Source organism: Gorilla gorilla, chromosome 19, assembly GCF_029281585.2.
Source record: "Gorilla gorilla gorilla isolate KB3781 chromosome 19, NHGRI_mGorGor1-v2.1_pri, whole genome shotgun sequence".
Classification (NCBI taxonomy): domain Eukaryota; kingdom Metazoa; phylum Chordata; class Mammalia; order Primates; family Hominidae; genus Gorilla; species Gorilla gorilla.
This window is the reverse complement of record NC_073243.2, coordinates 35,990,240-36,010,523: the sequence shown is the minus strand read 5'-3', so window position 1 is coordinate 36,010,523 and position 20,284 is coordinate 35,990,240. Positions and strand designations below refer to the sequence as shown.

The window sequence follows — 20,284 nt, the reverse complement described above, 5'->3', positions numbered from 1 at the left end:
GACCGTGGAAAGGGCAGAGGGAGAGGGAGGCTCGGTATGAGAGGGAGACCATGGAAAGGGGAGAGGGAGAGGGAGAGGGAGAGGGCAATACTTTGTTTTTAGTAAGGTTCCCTCTCAACACTTTGAGTGAATTACAGCTGTGTAATATTGGAAATGATTTAGTGTTTTATAAATAGTGAAAATAAATTTATATATTTTGATGCTGTAATCAGCAACAGGCTAAACATATTAAAGAAATAAAGTCCAGTTTCTTTTTTAATTTAAAAAAGTTTTACTTAATTGCTTAAATAAAAAATAACATTAAAATAATTTCTACATATAGTTACAAAGCATGGTAGAGCTTGAAAAAGCCTCTTTGTAATTTCGAACAGATGAACACGATGTATCCATGATGTTCTAACAATATGGAAAAGTTAAAACCAAAAGACTTCTAACCCTTGGTAAGACCAGAGGGATTAAAAGACCCCACTATGGACATATTCACTTTAGTCAACCACTTTTATGGAATGAACACTTGTGAGAGACTGGGTGTGAGCTGATCTGGTTCCAAGTGATCTGGAAGCTGAGGTACTACTTTCAGGATGAATGGTCCGGGGATATTTTGCTGCAGTTGCTTGAGGAATGGTTTGCTGAAAAGACAAAATTCTGCTTTAATAATATCCCAAGGTTATGTATACTATGTATCATTTCATCATCTATCATCTATAATTTAACCCAATAAACATTTGTTAAGATCCAGTAGAAAGAAGCAATGAGTGGAGTGAAGCAGCTGTTAATTAGATGAGGCCTTTCTCTGTAAGGAACCCCTACCCAGTCTGACTGACGTGTTCAACACCCACAGTGTAATATCAGAGCTATATCCACAAGGCTCATTAAGAAAGCCATGGCAGCCATTCCTCCAACAGGGCCAAGTGGAATCTTGTAATGTGTACAGAGGCTTTGTATACAGAGAGAAACTCTGTGGTGTTTGGAAGAGGGGTCAGCCCTGAGTCCTCCCCTCATTCCATCCAACTTCCTTCTCTCTACTTGACTGTTAGTATGTGGATGTGATTATCTCACAATCCCAGGGGCACACGGAAGCCCTCAGGATGCAGTCTGGTCCTTGCTTTAAACCAGAGCCCTCATATTTAACCTGGTTCACCTGGGAGCAGACTAAAACTTCTATGCACATCACCTCAGAGCTCAAAGGAACACCTCAGACATGAGCACTGAATCATTAAAGTCAGGACACACGTGACTCACTCTACACATATAATATGCATGTAATACATGTAAGTACACACTATGTATACAAGTACACATTTACATGTAAACATATGAACAATATGTATCAGTACAAGGCTTTTCCCTATTAAACCTGATAAAGCTTCTTAGTAGCCAGCAGTGGGATTTGTTATCAAGTTCTCAGTCCACATCACTGACTAGGACATGTCAATTTCTATTAGGGTCTTCCACTTAGAAAAGTCATTGTTAAAATAGTTTAAGTAAAATTACACGTATTTGGTCAAAACATTCACTATGTATTTAAAAAACTCCAAGCTGTAGTTTTTGCTTAAAAAAAGAATGAAACTTCTTAAAAACAAAAGATCCTGTCAGACTCCGTTTTAAAAAGAACAGAACTCCTTTTTAAAGAAAAATAACTTCTTTTCTTAAAGTATCTTATAAAAATGTTTATTTGTACATAAACAACTGGATAACCATTATAAATAGGAGATACTCTTGCAACAGATAAGAAATTTTAGTTGCCAGTCACCTAATTAGTTGCCAGCCACTAACCTGAGCCTGCCAAAAAGGCTTTCTCCTTGAGGAGGATGGGCAAGAGGAACTGTAGAAATCAAGTAGCCACTGAAATTATGATACACAAAATATGACAGAGAATGAAGTGGCCCTAGAAGCATGCAGTTATCCAGCAGATGAGGCTACAGTGTCACAAATCGCATCCTTGGTTTTTTAGTAATAACTATTTCTGGTAGATTTAGATCTTGATTCCCAGGGTGAAAAGAAATACAGTACAAATGACTGCCACTGTGTCTGTCACATAATCCAGGCAGCTGATGGCTATCTGGTTCATATGCAGTTAGTGGGTAAGAAATGTACCTACTGAATAAAGGGAGGGCAGCATGGGAGATAAGTATCAGAAACAAGGGTTCTAAATGTTTAGTACTTTGATTTTTCTTCTGTAAAATATGAATTCCCATCATTACTACAAAACAAAAGGTTGTCTAATAAAAAATAAACACACATGTGCTCTCTTTACACCTTCTTTACCTCACAAATGGACAGTCTCTCACCATCTCTATACATTTTCTACATCTGAAAAAACAGAAGTGGGTTTATTTCTTCTCATTTTTGATAACTTGTCTTCCATATTCAAAAATATATAGAAAAGTCTTCTACGAACTTTCAGAGTCTGTCCAACTTATGAAACATGAAACCTAAGATAATTCTAAAATAAATCCTCTGTCATCTCCATGTCTCTATCTGGACTTGGTGCTTCTATCTCCAGCCTTCCACCTCGCTAAGGTCCCACTTCACCTGAAGTTCAGTTCAAATCAATCCAGCTTGTCTTCATTTAATCATCTAGTGCCCAGCTAGTACTCAGGAAAAAAGGATTTAAAATCATTCCATATACTTTTTTTTTGCTAATACTTAGAAAGTACACAGGAATGTTGTCCAATGCTGAGAATTTATAGAGGGCATTCTCTTTTAAAATCAATCCCTGAAATCAGCTGGGTGTGGTGGCAGGTGCCTGTAATCCCAGCTACTCGGGAGGCTGAGGCAGGAGAATTGTTTGAACCCAGGGGGCGGAGATTGCAGTGCGCCAACATTGCGCCATTGCACTCTATCTAGCCTGGGAGACAAGAGATAAACTCCGTCTCAAAAAAAAAAAAATTAAATTAAATAAATAAATCCTTGTTTTTCTTTGGGGATGTTCTTATCACTCTTATTATACTTTTTGAGATAATTGTTGATTCGTACACATTTGTAGGAAATAATTCAGAGATATCTCATGTATCTTTTTCTAGTAACTTTCAGTAAGTTAAACTTGCTTATGGTTTTATAGTTTATAAAATGCCTTAATACATCTTGTTTAATTTTCACATTATCTCATTTAATCTTGAATCCTAACAATAACCCAAGGAGCTAACTATTTTTATTAACCCCATTTTACAGAAGAGAAAGTGGAGGCTCAAATATTTTACTTGATTTGTATATATCACAAAGCCAATAAGTAGCAAAGCTGAAGCACTAACTCGGGTTTTAAAATTTTTGCTTCAAATTCAATGCACCTTCTTTATATCACATGCATTTATTGCAAGTTGAATTTTGTTAAACTAAAAACATGCTGACAATTGTACTGAAAAAAGGGGAAGACTTTTTTTAAAAAAGGACCAAAAATTAAAAACTATAAATGTAGGGGAGTTTTCTTGTAATCAAATATCTGCTACGTGAGCTGCTAGTGAGTGAACAATTTTTGTCTCTTTTTAAACTGAAAATAAAGCATTTACATATTTTACTCTTTTGACCACAAACACACTGGATTACTTTTAGTATTTTATAATTTTTACAGTTTGGAAGAAACGATGTTTCTGAAATTAATTTCCCAACAGCAGAAAAGTAGATTTATAGCAGGTTTGAGAAAAACAAGTATATATATTTAAAAAAAAAAAACTGTATCAGGAAAAGGCAGAACAAGTACCAGTCATCATAAATTTTTATCTTCTCAACATGTTATGTAAGTGTTTACTAGTCTATGAACTCTCAGGAAAAAGACTTTTTGACAAAAGGTCATCAAATGTGGACTCACCACTGTGACTGGATGATGTTTTTCCACAACAACTGAGCTCATGGGAGGAGAAACTCCCATTATAGCTAAACTGCTGCTAATTCTATTTTTTGAAGCAAAATCACATCTTCCTGTGATCCGGGCTGTAATAGTTCTTCCTGCTTTCTGTTGTGCAGAGGTTACAACTCTTGGCACATACTAAGAAGAAAAAAAAAATAAAAGAAGTAACAAGGTGGCAGAAAATGCACAGCAAAATCTATTGATTCCATAAATTACGAAGAATACACAGGCACTTAAAATAATTGTATGTTCACCAACTTTAACATGGAAAAAACAAAATCACAAGACAAAAAGCAAAACAAAACTGAACACCCCAAAATATCCCTTTAACCTGAGTATGCCAACAATTTTATAAGATTTTAGAAACTTAAGAAACCAACTTTTTTTTTTGAAATGATAGATTTATAGGAAGACAGATCATATTGAAAAGTACTGTGTGCTCTTCACCCAGTTTCCTGCCATGGTTACATCTGACATAATTAGAATATAACAAAGTCAAAACCAGGAAGCTCACCATGAGATAATGCCTGGGTATAGATCTCTGTCATTTTATCACCTAAGTTCCCGTTAACTATCACTCAATCAAGATACAGAATACTCATCACCACGAAGATCTCCCTCATGCCACCCTTGACAGTCATATCCATCTCTCTGTTCCTTCCCTAACCATCCTTAACCTCTGGCAACCATTAATCCGTTTTATGGACTCTTTGATCCTTAAGCATAATTAATATTATCATTACACATATGCTTCTGTGTTCTGCCTTTTTTCCTTCTCATTTTATTAATATACTTTTTTTCACGAGGTAATACAGAGACCTGCTATAGTTCTTAATGAGATGGTTTTTATACCAACATACTACTTTGTCTTTCTTTTTCTATTACATTTAGCGCATTTTGCAAAAGAAAAATCCTCTTTTGAGAGTTACTTCTGTGTAATAAAAATATATTGCAAACAATGGAACGATCATATCAAAAAGTATTATCAGCTTGTACAGCTTTTGCTGCTTATTGCTGGATGATACTCCAGAAAAATATTTACAGCAGGAATAACACATAAGTGGACTATTTTTCCACTGTCAATCAATTACACAGCCGCCTGTTTAAGTCTGAGGTGAAATCTACTATTCAAGTTGTGGTTCTTTATTAATGTTTCATATTTGTATTCCATTTTGTCAACTATTCATCTTATTTGCTAAGAATTGAAAGGATAATATTTAAATTTAATAGTTCCTGACAAGTAGTAAACTCATTTAATAATTATACTTATCTCAGAGTGTAAACAATTTCCCCATTTCATGTATTTGTCTTAATTTTCAATGCACATCCATTTTTTTAAGTTGTGGTTAATCCTGTCGTTAATTTCCTCTTGCTTCCATGATGAAACCAAAACCAGCTTTGGACAGCTGAGGTAGTTATATTCTTATAACATTTACTTATTTTGGCTTATTAAAACATTTGAAATTCCAGTGTGAAGTATTAATCTAAATTCATTTTTTCTCTAAACAGTTTTTCCAAAGGCATTTATTAAGTATCAATCTTTTCCCGATTATTATAGTTCATCTGTGATTCTCCATATAGCTGCATCTAGCTACACACAGTCACAGCTGTATACTGAAATGGGAAGAGAGTGGGCTTCAGGAGAGATGTCTCTGGGAAAATTAAAATGACAGAATATTGATATTTTTGGAAGACCCTACGGAAAATAGCATTCAGTGGGGTTTTGTAATCCTTGGAGAGTTTGGAAATAATTCACTATAGTTGGATAGAAAACCGAAGATAAAAATGAAGCAATTAATTCTAAGAACAAAACATTATACCAGAAAGGAAATGTAGTCATAGTACACATTCATGGCTTAGCTATATTAGTAATCATAAATGATTTAATCTGAAATGGGACTATCTATAACATACAGGGAGGACGAGGAAAGTGAAGAGAGAGAGAAGGAATAAGGTGGCATCAGGAGGCCAAGTCCTCTTATCTGTAATAAGTTAACAGATAATGTTTGAAATTAATAAATGTAGAAATAATGATATAAACATATTATTTAGGAAAAAATGGAAACAGAAGAAACAGCTAACAGAGTTAGGGAGAGGGATTTAGAAGACTGTTTCTCACTATAGTCCTTGTAAAAATTATTTGGCTTTTTAAACCATAAACTTCTATGGATCTTATGAAATTGAAAAACTAAATCTCAGATTTAAAAATATTTACAAATATGTTTTTGTGGACTAAATTCATGCTTCTGGCCTGAGGGGAACTTTGTCCTATTACTTATTACAATATGGGACAAAAAAGATTTTACAAACTCCTGAAGATGCTTAAATGCTATTTCAAAATAGAAAACTAATTGCTGGCAGGAATATTCTTTGCCAAAATGTGGAAATAAGTACAATTGAGTTTGTAACTTTCCTCCTGCCCAGTCACGCTTGAGGGGTGTCCTCTCAGTAGCCATGATTCTCACCTGGAGCTTCAGGTGTGAATGAAAAACTAGAGAAGTCTGGACTGAAGAAAATTAGAGTAGCAGGAAAAATGCTCATAGATGATAAGCTTCATTCAACCTAGCTCAGAATTGCTTTAGAATGCCTTCAATAATTTGAAAATATATACTCCTGTAAATAAAATGACTTCTAAAAGACTTCTAAAAGAAATCTCTATACGCTCATTGAATTAAATAGAAGTTGTCTTAAATGACTCGCATGTTTACTGTCGGCTGCTTGTTTTCAGATGGTTTGTCATTTGTACTTGTTAATGTTTATTTAATGTATTAAAAATTGTATAAATTGATGAAAAAGAGTTGAAAATGCATAAGGACAATTTAGAAATAATTCATAAAGATAAATTATTAGAAAAAAGTTGCTACTAATCAGGGGGAGGAAAGAAAAACCTAGAAGGATTCTCTAATCAGATTGTTTGGAAAGTTTTGTTAGGTTCATGCTTTACAGAAACTGAAATTGGAGATCATAGAAAATATATTGGGTGTGGTTTATATTAAAAAGATGACAATTACAATCTTTGACCCCACATTCAGTTTGGCTCCACATTTAAAACCAGCAAATTAATACATATTTATGTTTTAGGATAAAATAATGTATTAGGTATGTATCATTCTCTGCAAATTAAATGACCACTTACTGGTACCAATCATGTTGGAGTTCATTAAATTTATCAGCTTAGCTGACTTTAAAAAAATGCTATAAAAATAAAAATTCTAGCATTTTAAGCCACATCAACATAAGCAACAAAATTGAAAGGAGTAAGAAAAAAAATGAAATGACATTAAAAACAGTATTTATAGCTTAATATTTGACAGAGAGACAGTACAGATCATTGGTTAAGAGTAAGAGGTCTAAATCAGATTTTCAAAGTCTGAATTCCAAATCAGTTACTAATCGTGTCCTTCGGCAAGTTGCATACTCTCTAAGCCTCAATTTCTTCATTTATAGAATGGAGAACGCAGTACCAACTCCCTAATGATACCCTTTCACTTTCTATTCGAATGAAGAGGAAAATTAGAAGAGAAACTTTACTAAAGGTCTTTACCAAATAGCTTTAAAATTCAGTGAAAAATATTTCCCCTCAATTATTCCAATTGAAGTTAGAAAAAGAATAAAATGCCATCTACTGTTCAACTTTATGAACTGCAATATGCTTGCTTGTATAACTGTCCAGCCTTTTTTGAAAAATGGTTTCCACCATGAAATTCTGATATTGTCTTTAACATACTGAGGATGTCTGCATTAAAGAAAATCATTTTAATATTATTATTTTTAAAATAATTTTATTTAAATTTAAATAATTTTTAATAATAATATTTAAAAATAAGATATTATTTTATTAGCATGGTAATCTTCCATTCTCCAGTTATTTGTTTGCTAATTCTCTGTACTTTCTGGACCTATCTCCTTTTAGCTACTGGAAATACCAAGAAAAACTGAAAAAAATTTTTGAATGTTCATAGGAAGCCTCTGTGATTAAAATGACAAGAAAGATAACCAAGCCAGGATTGCAAATCTCTCTCTTCTTTTCCTATTCCCAACAATGACGGTTTCACAGTAAGTTAGCCAACTACTGGATTTATTCCTACTTTTGTTATCAAGTTTCTTTTAAAAACAAAAACACATATTTGAGGTAAATCTGAGTATTTCAACTATATAAGGAAGGAAGAAAACTAAGATTATACTTAGAGATAGATTTAATTGTGATTCTCTTTTCTCCCTGGCCCTAAAGCCCACTTACTTATGTGACATAAATGGAGTGTGTATCTGTTTTTGAAGAAGTGGATACAGTGGGATGGGGCAGACGGGGAAGGGCTGTCTACAGAATATTATGGTTTTCAGGTTTCAAAGACTTCAACACTATCTCCGATGACCAGATTATTCAAAAAGTTAGCAATAAAAAGGGTGCTAAAAAAACTCATTCATTCAGTTCTTCCCATACATATTCAGGTTTACATATAAATGCAGATGTACCCATGAAGTCACATTTTAGGAAGAGAATTTTGGAAAATCTAGCTCCGTGTGTGTTAACTGCATATGCAAGATGAATGAGAAACCAGAACATAAACACAGTGAGTGAATGTTTAAATGAGGTCATCTGTGCAGGATCACACTTCAAAATGTGTAATCATGGAAAACAAACACAGCTGAAAATATGTCAGAGTTGAATTTTAGTGTTTTAGTTCTTTTTTTTTTTTTTGAGACAGAGTCTCACCCAGGCTGGAGTGCAATGGCATGATCTTGGCTCACCGCAATCTCTGCGTCCCGGGTTCAAGTGATTCCTCCACCTCGGCCTCCTGAGTAGCTGGGATTACAGGTGCATGCCACCACGCCCGGCTAATTTTTTTGTATTTTTGTAGAGACAGGGTTTCACCACATTGGCCAGCGTGGTCTCAATCTCCTCACCTCGTGATCCACCTGCCTCGGCCTCCCAAAGTGCTGGGATTACAGGTGTGAGCCAATATGCCCAGCCTCTTACCGTATTAACAGCTTGATCAATTTCATTTCAGGCAAGTTCTCACACAAACCTTCCATCCCCATTTAACACTATCCTCTTGGCACTTCTCTAATAGTAGCTCACTGATTCTAGGAAAAACTATTCCTCTCCATTCCAATTACAAATTACAAATTAAAACTCGATCAAGATGGAGTTACTACAGAGCAGTGTTAGTGATATATCTGCATTTAGGAAAAAGGAAAGGTGTTAGCCGAATAGAAAATATAAAATTAAATATACATTAACCTCCCACACCTTTGAAAACACCCAATAGTGTTCTCCAAACATAAAGTCTGTCCTTCACTCTTTCTCAAATTAAATCTACTTTTCCTACATAATTTTTGAAAAATATAAAAAAGTTCTTTGTCTTAATTATCACTACTATGACAGCACTTTCAGGTATTTTCATTACAATTTAATGCTCTAGTCACTTTGTGTATTAAATATTTTCAGTGACTTTGCCTAAATACCACAGATTTTTTTTTTCTCCATAGGAAAATATTTTATGAGTTCAAAATATTAAATTTACAAACGAGCTTTTTTTTTTTTTTTTTTTTTTTTTTGAGATGGAGTCTCACTCTGTTGCCCAGGCTGGAGTGCAGTGGCGCGATCTCGGCTCACTGCAAGCTCTGCCTACAGGGTTCACGCCATTCCCCTGCCTTGGCCTCCTGAGTAGCTGGGACTACAGGTGGCTGCCACCACACCCGGCTAATTTTTTGTATTTTTAGTAGAGACGGGGTTTCACCGTGTTAGCCAGGATGGTCTCGATCTCCTGACCTCGTGACCCACCTGCCTCGGCCTCCCAAAGTGCTGGGATTACAGGTGTGAGCCACTGGGCCTGGCCGCCCTTTTCATAAGGTGGGACCTGTATAAACTGTACTAACCATTTCTTCTGATGCAGCAGTAGCTGCAGATCCTGCACCAAGAGCAGAAACAGGAACGTGAACAGAAGATGCGGAAGCAGCCCTGGTAGAAGTCATCGAAGCAGCTGAGGGAACGGCAGTCGCACTGGCTCCTCCGACGGCGGCTGGTGGGGATGGCAGCAGTGGTGATGTAACCGGTAAGGGCATCGGAGGAGCTGAAGGATCCAAATGAGCAGAATGTTCTTTTCCTTGAACACCAGGACCATACTCTTCCTTTTTATTATTTGTGGAGTCTATCCCTATAAATCACAAATTAATTCCATTTAAATTCTTCCAGGTTAGGACTACCATTATCTTCCAAACAATGAAAACACATACTGGGTAAAGTTTGGTCCTAACAAAAATTTACATGTTTACAGTATTTAGATACAATGTTCAGTTAATACAGTTTGTCAGTATTAACTGGTTAATGTCAGCATTAACCACTAAAAACTTCAGACTACTTCCTTCCACATGTGAAAGCTAATGGATCATTTGCTCTTAAATAAAAGATGAAAATAAATTATGTACTCAGCTGGGACCTTAGCTAAGTAGAGCATATTGCCATCACAACTGTCACAAAAAATATGATCACAGTGAGCCTAGAGATCTAGGTTCCTTTGTATTAGTTCATACAAATATCCTGATAGATGGCCAAAATGACCTGCAATCAATCTTTAGAACCACTTTCTGATATCACTATACTCCCTCATTTTCATGTATTGCGTCTATCCTAACAATTTATTTTTGTTCTTGAGTCGTCAGAAAACAAAAATAAATCAATAAAACTAAAATCTTCACTTTTTACACTGTAAAAGAAATGGGTTCTTGCAGATAAATTATGTAAATCATAAGAGCATATTTGTGCACCTAAGTGATTTGTAGTGACACCCCAATCACTAACCTTCCCTCAAAACTGAACGTTAATCTTGATCTAAGGAGCCAATAATGTCAAATTCCAGGGCTAGTACAAAGGGTTTCTTCCAATTTTAGATGTTTTCGCTCCAGTATTAAAATTTGGTTAGTTTCTGCTTAAGACTGTATCTGTGTGGTACCAAACAGTGTGGTGAGGGTTTAGAAATTCAGTCAATGAGCTGTTTCAGAACATCTGAACAGAGGGCATTATGTAAGTCGTATGTTTAAATGGTTTTCTATGCAGTTCTCTTTCCCTCCAGAAATTTGGGCCTCTGCATAAGTCCTTTCCTTAGACTATCTGTATAGAAAATTTGTAGAGTATTAGTTAGTTAGCTTATTTAAGAAGTTTAACAATGATTACAGTGCCTACCTAGATCCTTTGAACTCCTCTGATGAAAGGGACTAATTCAATATAAAATACTTTTAATTTGAAAACAAAACACACACTGAGTTTTAACTTGTTTTGGTAGAGATTCTGAGTGTCTATCTTTAGGTGGTGGCAGACATTAGGAGATGTAGAAACAGTATGAAGGTCAGGGAAGAGAGGCAGGTGACCAACTCTTGCTAATATAGGCTGATATCAGATAACTCTTAAGTTTAATAATTAATCTCATTTTAGCTGGAATAAATTTTTCACTTGTCAAGTATTTTTTTTTACTGTGCCTAATTGGCACAGTAAAATTGGCAGATATAATTTTAAGGACTTTTTGTCATGTTCTAACTTCTTCATAAAAACCTCTAATTTGTAAGATTTAAGATACTGCACAACATGAGAGGTACTGCAAATTACAGACAGCAAAGAATCGGTACAAATAAAAAACCAAATATTTATTTTGCTGTAACAAGACAGGTGCATTAGGAACTTTACATTATTAAAAACAATTTTTTTTTTTTTTTTTTTTGTGAGACAGAGTCTCGCTCTGTCGCCCAGGCTGAAGTGCAGTGGCATGATCTCAGCTCACTGCAACCTCTGCCTCCTGGGTTCACGCCATTCTTCTGCCTCAGCCACCTGAGTAGCTGGGACTAGGCGCCTGCCACCACACCTGGCTAATTTTTTGTATTTTTAGTAGAGACGGGATTTCACCATGTTAGCCAGGATCGTCTCGATCTCCTGACCTCGTGATCCACCCACCTCGGCCTCCCAAAGTGCTGGGATTACAGGCGTTAGCCACCGCGCCTGGCCTATAAAAAACAGTTGTTTTAATAGAAGGGGGCCAAAAGTAATTTTTTTTCTTATGAGAACTAAAAAAAAATAGGTGTCATTAAAATGTCATAAAACCTAAATATCACAAAGCAGATCCACTGAATTATTCTGAACTTTTTTGCCTTTGGTAGCTCTACCAACATTATTGCTAATGCATGCTTTACCATTCTTGTCATCTTTCTCATCGATTGTTTTAAAAGTAACAGGAGCAAAAGAAATCATGTTGTGTAATTAGCAGAAGACATTTTCTTCAAATCCTCTTATGGATATTGGCCTTTAGGAGACACAGTTGCATTTCAATTTACATTTTAACATGGTAAATGTATTAAGGTGGGAAATACTCCTAAGTCAATTCAAAATCTTTTTAAGTAGGTTATAAGAAACAGGTTTCTTGTAATTTAATGTAAGAAGTTCTAATAGGAATTTGTCACTTTACTTGTGAAACTCATATTTCTCCCAAGTAAACAATTAAATTTCTCAATTTGCGACATACAACTTGCTGATACTTAGAACTGAAACAGACTATTCTATCATTGAAGGTGGTGAGTTTGTTTTCAACCCTGATACTCAAATAAAAGACCATTTATTGGAAAAATCAAGTACTCACCTAGGTATTACCAAAATAAACTATTCAGCCTTGAGATTCCATGATTCTCAGTTTCTAAATTAAATATGGTCCACAAACCACAACCACTTCAGATAGAAAGCAATTTGCCTAAACTTACTCCTATCCACAATATGCATGCTTTAAATAATAAATGTTTGTTGATGTTTTAAAATAAGGGCATCACAAGCACAGAGAAGTTATTCGTTGGATTGAAATCATGTTAATGATTTACAAAATCTTGAGAGGTTGACTTGAATTAAAACTATTAATAATTACATCATGACTATCATCTTACATGTTAAAGTGCATTTTGTCTTTTAAAGTGTTTTCAGATATGTTTTACTGCATCCCACAAGAAGCCCCGAGGAAGCAGGTAAGGAAGGTTTATATTATCTCCTTTGCTCAGAGAAGAAATCTAAGGCCGAATGAGGAAAACAGGCCCCTGGGTAAATTGGTGGCAAAGGATTCTAGTTATGGGCTTTTCTACGCCATGCTGACAAAACTACTACACAAACCACTCTTATGTCAGACAATATGTGGATTTTTAAAAAAATAAAATTACTTCTATAGATAGGTCTATATTTATGTTTGCTGCAATGAGCTTAGTTGAGGCCTTTCATAAACTGGAAGATTAGGAATTTCTAAAATGAGAAACCATGACTAGATAACAAATACTTACAAAAAGAGTCCAAAATATTTGGCTACTTAAGAAAAGACAAAATTAGAAGTTTTGTACTTAAAAAGGCATTAAAATTCTTAGTTAAAAGAGATTTAAAATAATGCTATACATTAAAATATTATTTTCAACATTTAGCTTAAATACTTAGGAGTGACAGTGTACTTGATCAGATCTAAGATACCATAAGTAACCATGACTGAGCTCATTTTCATGGCAGATTTAAGTCTGGACATGACACCATAGAATTAAGAATAGCAGCACCTGGATGAAACATACCTACTGCAGATTATTTGTACTGTAGACCATACCAATCACCAAAATCTCCTCAAATCCTTTTTTGAAAGTAGGCAGAGAATCTGTAATGAAATACTAACCTGCATCATTTCTGTTTTGAAATATAGTCATGGCTTCAAGATTTAATGCACATACACCCCTCATGAAAGCTTTTTTCATGGAATCTTCAAAGTGCTCTTTTTCATGTTGCATTCTTTGAATCTCAGCTTTTGCATTTTCCAAAGCTCCAGATAACTAAAATAAGAATGTTTAAAAAGCAAAACAATTTGAGATACAAAGAAGAATACTGTCAAAAAAAAGAGATATATACTTTTGAGATTATTCTCATGTGAAATATTAAAAAGTTTGTCACTCACCTCTTCTGCTATGTGCAATTTATTTTAAAAGGTACCTCTTACCTCTATTATCTCCATCAACAAAATGCTTTCATTCCTAACCTTAAAATCAAGGCTCAAAAAAGGGGAATTTTATCCAGTCCCATTGAATACTGCTGATGTATTTTCATTTCACAAAAAGATACACCATTTTTTACTGTAAAACTTTTATGTAGGATGTTAAACAAAATACATTAAGAGCCACAGACAGCCCTTTCAGAAAAAAATAAAATAAAATAAACTACATGCCTGCAATATTAACAGAATTTTTATAATGTAAATGTTACCTTCAGTATTTGAAGTGCAGAGTGACCCTAGGTACAACACACTTTCCCATAGGCCAAACCTCAGGGGACTGCATTTTTTGCATGTCGTAGTGAACTGCAGAAAATTATTTGTATTATGGATTTATTTTTAATCTTAAGAATTTAATGCTGTAATGAGTTTTTTTTCATTTTAATATTTAACTTCAAGAGGCCTATTGCATTCTTTAGAATGGATTTTATTTCATTTCAATTCCAAATGTTTTCCCATGAAAACAATGTTAATTTTATTATTAAAAGTCAATGGGAAAAATAATTTCAATTTCTTTTTTTCTTTTTTGAGATGGATTTCTGCTCTTCTTGCCTAGGTTGGAGTGCAACAGTGTGATATCAGCTCACTGCAACTTCCGCCTCCCAGGTTCAAAAGATTATCCTGCTTCAGCCTCCCGAGTAGCTGGTATTATAGGCATGTGCCACTATACCCAGCTAATTTTTTTAGTAGAGACGGGGTTTCACCATGTTGACCAGGCTGGTCTCAAACTCCTGACTCAGGTGATCTGCCCGCCTCGGCCTCCCAAAGTGCTGGGGCTACAGGAGTGAGCCACTGTGCCCAACTAATAATTTCAATTTCTATACAACTCCTTATATCAACCATGTAAGAATATACAATAAATTAACACAAGAATAAACGTTTTCATTTTTTTGTCTGCATTCTTGATTAAAGACCAAAAGAAGAAGTCTATTAATGAATAGTGAGTCTATTCATCTTTTTATTGTATTAGAAGAAAGTGAAAACCAGAAAAAGATGCTTACCATAGCAACTTTGGCTTCATAATCATTGGAAATCTGGATACAAACTTCTTCAGCTCTTGCTTGACAAGCTCTTTCTACCACATCTTTCCACTGCTTTTGCACTACGGAACGCCAGCCTTTCCAGACTTTCTTCAGTAAAGTTCTCTGGTAGTACTGGTCAGCTAGTTTACCTTCATAAACCTAAATAAAAGTAAAATATAACTTCAAAAACACAGTTGATTGATAAATATATTGGTAGTAATAATAAACATAACATGGTGGTAAGTGTACATACACACATTATTTAATTCTATGTAATCATATTATTCTCATCTTGCATATAGGAGAACAGGCTTAGAGAGGTTAAGCAACCTACGTAGTTCACATAAATAGATGAGTAAAGCCAGACTTGCCTGACTCCAGAGACTGAGCTCTTATCCATTACATCATTGCTTTATGCAACTAATCAAGTTAGAGAAAAAGAATACAACCAAATGAAAGAAAATGAGCAAATCACCACTTGCCATCTTAGTTATGAATTTAGCAGGACCAGGAGAATAACAGAGTGGCTAGAAAGCAGGAAATGGTGGTGGCTGTGGCTTCAGATGACACTTTCTCTTCAGTTTGATGGCCACCACAAGCAAGATTTAATTTATAAACCCTGCCATCATATATGGTGCCAATCCAAATAAAAACTTATGCTATTTTTCTTTTATCAATGAATTTAAATTCTTTTGAAGAAGTAGTTCCAATTCTCAATTTCTTAAGTTTGAAAAACTATCCAAAAGTGACAGTAGCCTCAACTATTCTGGCTAACATTTAAAAATAAATATGTATTCTCATTATTTCACTTGACAAGTTTCAAAGTAGAGTATAAATATTCATTTTAACCAGCTTACTTAATGTGGATTTAATCTATTGGGATTAATTTAAAAAATGAAAAATCCAGAAAGTATTCTTAAAGGAGAAATCTTATTCCAGGATAAAGTAGGTTGAGCATCCCTAATCCAAAAATCTGAAACTTTTTGAGTGTCAGCATGACACCACAAGTGAAAAATTCCACACAGAAGTACTTAACACAAACTTTGTTTCATGCATAAAATTATTTAAAATATTGTATACAATTACCTTAGGCTATATGTATAAGGTGAAATATGAAACATAAATGAATTTTGTGTATAAGGTGTGATATGAAACATAATCTAAAATCCAAAATTCTCCTGGTGCCAAACATTTTGGATAAGGGATACTCAACCTGTACTAGCTTTTTCCTTAAATACTAGTCTCTTGGAAACTAAATACACAGAGATTATTCCATAGCTCACATGAATATACATGGAAAGCATATATATATATATATTCATCTCCTATATTCATGTGTCTCTAAACTATGTCTTGTTGTGGGATATACTCATACTTTTCCACTTTTGATACAACAATTTAGTATTCTCTTTCAGTTCACTATTTACTGATACACCAACTCAGCTCTTACTTAAAATAAAAGATGTTCAAGTTTAAATGATATACTACAAGCTAAGGATAACTTTTAAAAAGCTGTACAGGTATGGCTTTCTCTGACTCTCACTCTAAGGCAGGTCTATATAACAAACATTTATACTGTGATTTAATGTATAAATATAGTAAAGCCTCTTTATGAATAAGTTGCATTCAGGCATTTTAAAAGTAGAAACAATATAGGAAGCATTTGATATGTTAAACATAACTTCTTTCTCCAATAACCACATCTGAGGGGGTTCTATTACCAGGGCCTTTACAATTTAGGAACAATCCTTATTAACCTACTATGAAGCAGGAAATGATGTATCTATTGTAATATATATTATATGTCAATAAGATCTAAACTGTATTTTTTCCAAACTACATCAAAATCAAATTCCTTTGAAATAAGAGGAACATTAAATCACAAATTCATTTTGACTTATTAGAAAACAACTATAATAAGTGATCCTGAGCGCTTCTGAATTCAGAAGTCTAACATCCATCAGCTGTCTTCTGCTTTGACACTTACGTCCTGTCTGGCTCTGACATGGCCGATTCGCCAGTGGAAGAATGTTCTCATCAACTCTATCTTTTCCTTTTGCTTGCCTATGGCATGAGACAAGCTAGAAATCACCTGTAAACAGCAATTAACCCAATTATTGTGATATTACAATAACAGCAATGGGTAAAGTGATTTTCTCATATATCAAAAAATGCTAGAGAGGATAGGTATGGATCACTACTATATTCATTCAGTTAACCTCATTATTATCTTTAAAAAGATGATAAAACTTTCTCACATGAATATACTAGATATCAACTAATGAAAGGGAACAAAAGAAGAAGGAAGTCTTCATTATGTATATATGGTAATCACCAATAAAAGTTTATGTATATGCAAATTAGCTACTGACATTCAATTCAGGTAAAACAATTACACATTTGAAAGTTCTATATACACCATGTCTTTATTCACTAGATCTGAGGGCAGGGGCCAGAATATTTAGATATTTAAATATCTTTGTGGTCCCTACTACTACCTTGGATATAGAAGTTCCTCAAGGACTGTCCAATGATTTTCTGGATTAAACAAACCTATAAAAGCAAATAATAGTTATATTATTTGCTTATCAGTTATACGTTATATATATAACTATTAATATGTTATAGTTATATATATAACTATATATTATATGTTATATGTATAACTATATATTATATATGTTATAGTTATATATAATGTTATATATACCTATTAATAACATGTTATACATATAACTAATAACATATATAACATGTTATATGTTATACATAAAATGTTATATATAAGTAAATATATATAATTAATGTTATACATATAACATATTAATAACATTATATATAACTGTTATTAATGTTATATGTTGATGCACTTCTTCAGTGATATTATTACTCTTGTTCTTAAAAAAAATTCAGAAGGCTTTAAAATCCTAAGATAATATTCTCTCTTATAAAAGAACCAAATAACTGAAATAAATTTCTAAAAATAGTCACATTAGAAAGAGATTTTGTAAATTGGGCACATTTACCAAGAGATATTTATAACTGCTCTTTAAATAATTTCCAGAGAGGAAAAGGGCATACATTCTAAGCTACTGGAAATATTCTATGTGTTAAGCTGAATGGTAGTACCTGTCTATCCACTTTACTCATTCTCATAAACTGAACATATGATATCTATATTCTTTGTGATACTTCAAAATAAAAAATTTAAACTTAAAAACCATAGGACAGAATTTTGAGTATAACAAAGAAAATGACTGACATTAAAATCCATTGTTTCAAAAAAAAATTCTATAAAATGTTCAATTTTATACGAAATCAAGGTATGTTTAAAAAATTATAATCTTTAATTCATGAAAACACTTAAGTGCTACTTCTGCAGACAAGCAGCTGAGGTGTCTGCCCAAGTCCTCCTCTTCTGAACACCACCACTCTCCTATCCATAAGTGGATGCCCCTCCGGACATCCATTTATAGCCGGGCACAGATTTGTTGCCCATCTGCTTTGCTCCAGGTACTGTGTCAGGAGGCAAAAAATTAGCACAGACTTGAATCTTACCCTCGAATTCTTAAGAAGCTAAAGGAAAGTGAAATAAAAGATGTTTTCTGTGTTTATCAATAAAATGAAGAAATCCTTCATTAATGAAAACACACCCATCACAGATAGAATTTGAGATGCTTAAACCCAGGCATGGTGGTATGCACTTGCAGTCCCTGGCAGGGGCTGAGGCAGGAGATTCACTTGAGCCCCGGAGTTTGAGATTGTAGTGAGCTATGATTATGCCTATGAATAGCCACTGCTCTCCAGTCTGGGCAACATAGCAAGACCCTGTTTCAAAAAGAGAGAGATTAAAAAAAGAATTTGAGATCCTTAAAATGACCCCTAAAAGGATGGTTTAAAATGTAGATAATGCTGGTTCCTTCATGTTCGCTTAAGGTTAGGAAGAAAGGATTAGAAAGAAAAAAACTAGTGTACTTACATTTAGCACATACTCTTTTTTAAAAAAAATTTTTTTAAAATTGACAAATCATAATAGTTTTATACATTTATGGGTTACAAGGTGATGTTTTAATATAGTTTACAAAGCAAACACTCTTAAAACATCAAGAACACAGAAGTCAATGGTGAGGGTAAAATGACATTATGCTGATATGTTTAATAGGAAGAATAAATCCAATGGCTATGAATTTTTCTGTCAGTTTCTGATAGAACCTGTATCTTGTATGAGGTAAATAATCATTTCTTAGAATTTATTATTTAGCAAGACATTTACTGAATCTCAGTTAAAAAGAAATATAAAAAAGAAGACCTCATCTTTTCTCCCAATGGAGATTTCAAAGGTTTTTTGCAGCTCCTTCAATTCATTGATCTGATTACACAGTTGTTTTAAATGTGCTGCATGTTTTTCTTTCTCTTTTCTCATTTCCATTCGGTGCCAGTCAATAAAATTAAGTCTCCATTTACTTAGTTCAGATATGATGTTTGTCTGAAAAATTAATATAGTGACAATTAAGTAGTTTGTTCGTTAATATCACTTCTTAAAACTAAACTGAAATTAAGAAACATTAAAAAAATCAGAACAAGCAATCAACACAAAAGTCATTAAAACAATTGGAACACATTAATGAAAAACATATGTAAGTTCAACAGTCACAGGTCTGTGCAGTTCACATTCATCATACTAGGGAAGCTAATTTTTTCCTATTTTAACTAATTTTGTATGAAATCTTGTTGTCATTTAAAAAAAATTTCAGGTCTCATTCACTACGTTCCTTTGTTTATTCAAGGATTAAATGTCCATATGAAGATGGATCAGGAATAAAGGGAAACAAAGAACTATGGCATAGGCTAAGCCATACTGACTGGGAAGTTATTTAGAAATGGGTGATAGTGGAAAGAAACCATGAGAGTTGATACTGGTTTTCCCAAGCCATTTATCACAGATTATTATCTGTTATAATGGACTGCTATGTTCTGTCACCCTACTGACTGGCACAAATAAAAAGACCAAATAATAATTTGTTATTAAAAGAAAAACTGGACAACATATTAACCAAACACAATTTAAATGGTTGGTGGTATAACACTCCAATTGACTTACACTATTGTAAGTATGAAACCTGTTCCAAGGGGGGAAAATGGTAAAACCATGCTGAAGAATTATTTCTAGAATTTAAGGTTCCAAATGAGGGAAAAATATAAATGCCACAGAACTCACATGGGCCATAATTTCTCTATATATGTGAATATGCAACTTAGTTTTCTCAAATTATATGTTTCAGAAAAACTGTCATTTTCTCCAGTTTTTTAATAACAGCAAAAAAAACAAAAAACAAAAAAACAAACAAAAAAAAGTGGGGGAGGAGCCA

The 20,284-nt window shown here is 33.9% G+C and overlaps 1 protein-coding gene across 5 annotated transcripts in view; it reads right to left on the bottom strand.

Moving 5' to 3' along the window:
- Nucleotides 1-247: 247 nt before the first annotated feature.
- The window catches only part of POC5 (POC5 centriolar protein), a 41,710-nt gene continuing 21,673 nt past the window's right edge, over nucleotides 248-20,284 (bottom strand). For all 5 annotated transcript variants that reach the window (XM_019013687.3, XM_055367789.2, XM_055367788.2 and 2 more), the window contains 7 exons: nucleotides 19,225-19,401; nucleotides 16,903-17,007; nucleotides 14,895-15,074; nucleotides 13,525-13,678; nucleotides 9,728-10,005; nucleotides 3,809-3,985; nucleotides 248-629 (listed from right to left, as the gene is read on the bottom strand). In XM_019013687.3, the coding sequence (XP_018869232.3) occupies nucleotides 486-629; nucleotides 3,809-3,985; nucleotides 9,728-10,005; nucleotides 13,525-13,678; nucleotides 14,895-15,074; nucleotides 16,903-17,007; nucleotides 19,225-19,401 (1,215 nt within the window). In that variant the 3' untranslated portion in view covers nucleotides 248-485. The remainder of the gene's footprint in view (nucleotides 630-3,808; nucleotides 3,986-9,727; nucleotides 10,006-13,524; nucleotides 13,679-14,894; nucleotides 15,075-16,902; nucleotides 17,008-19,224; nucleotides 19,402-20,284) is intronic.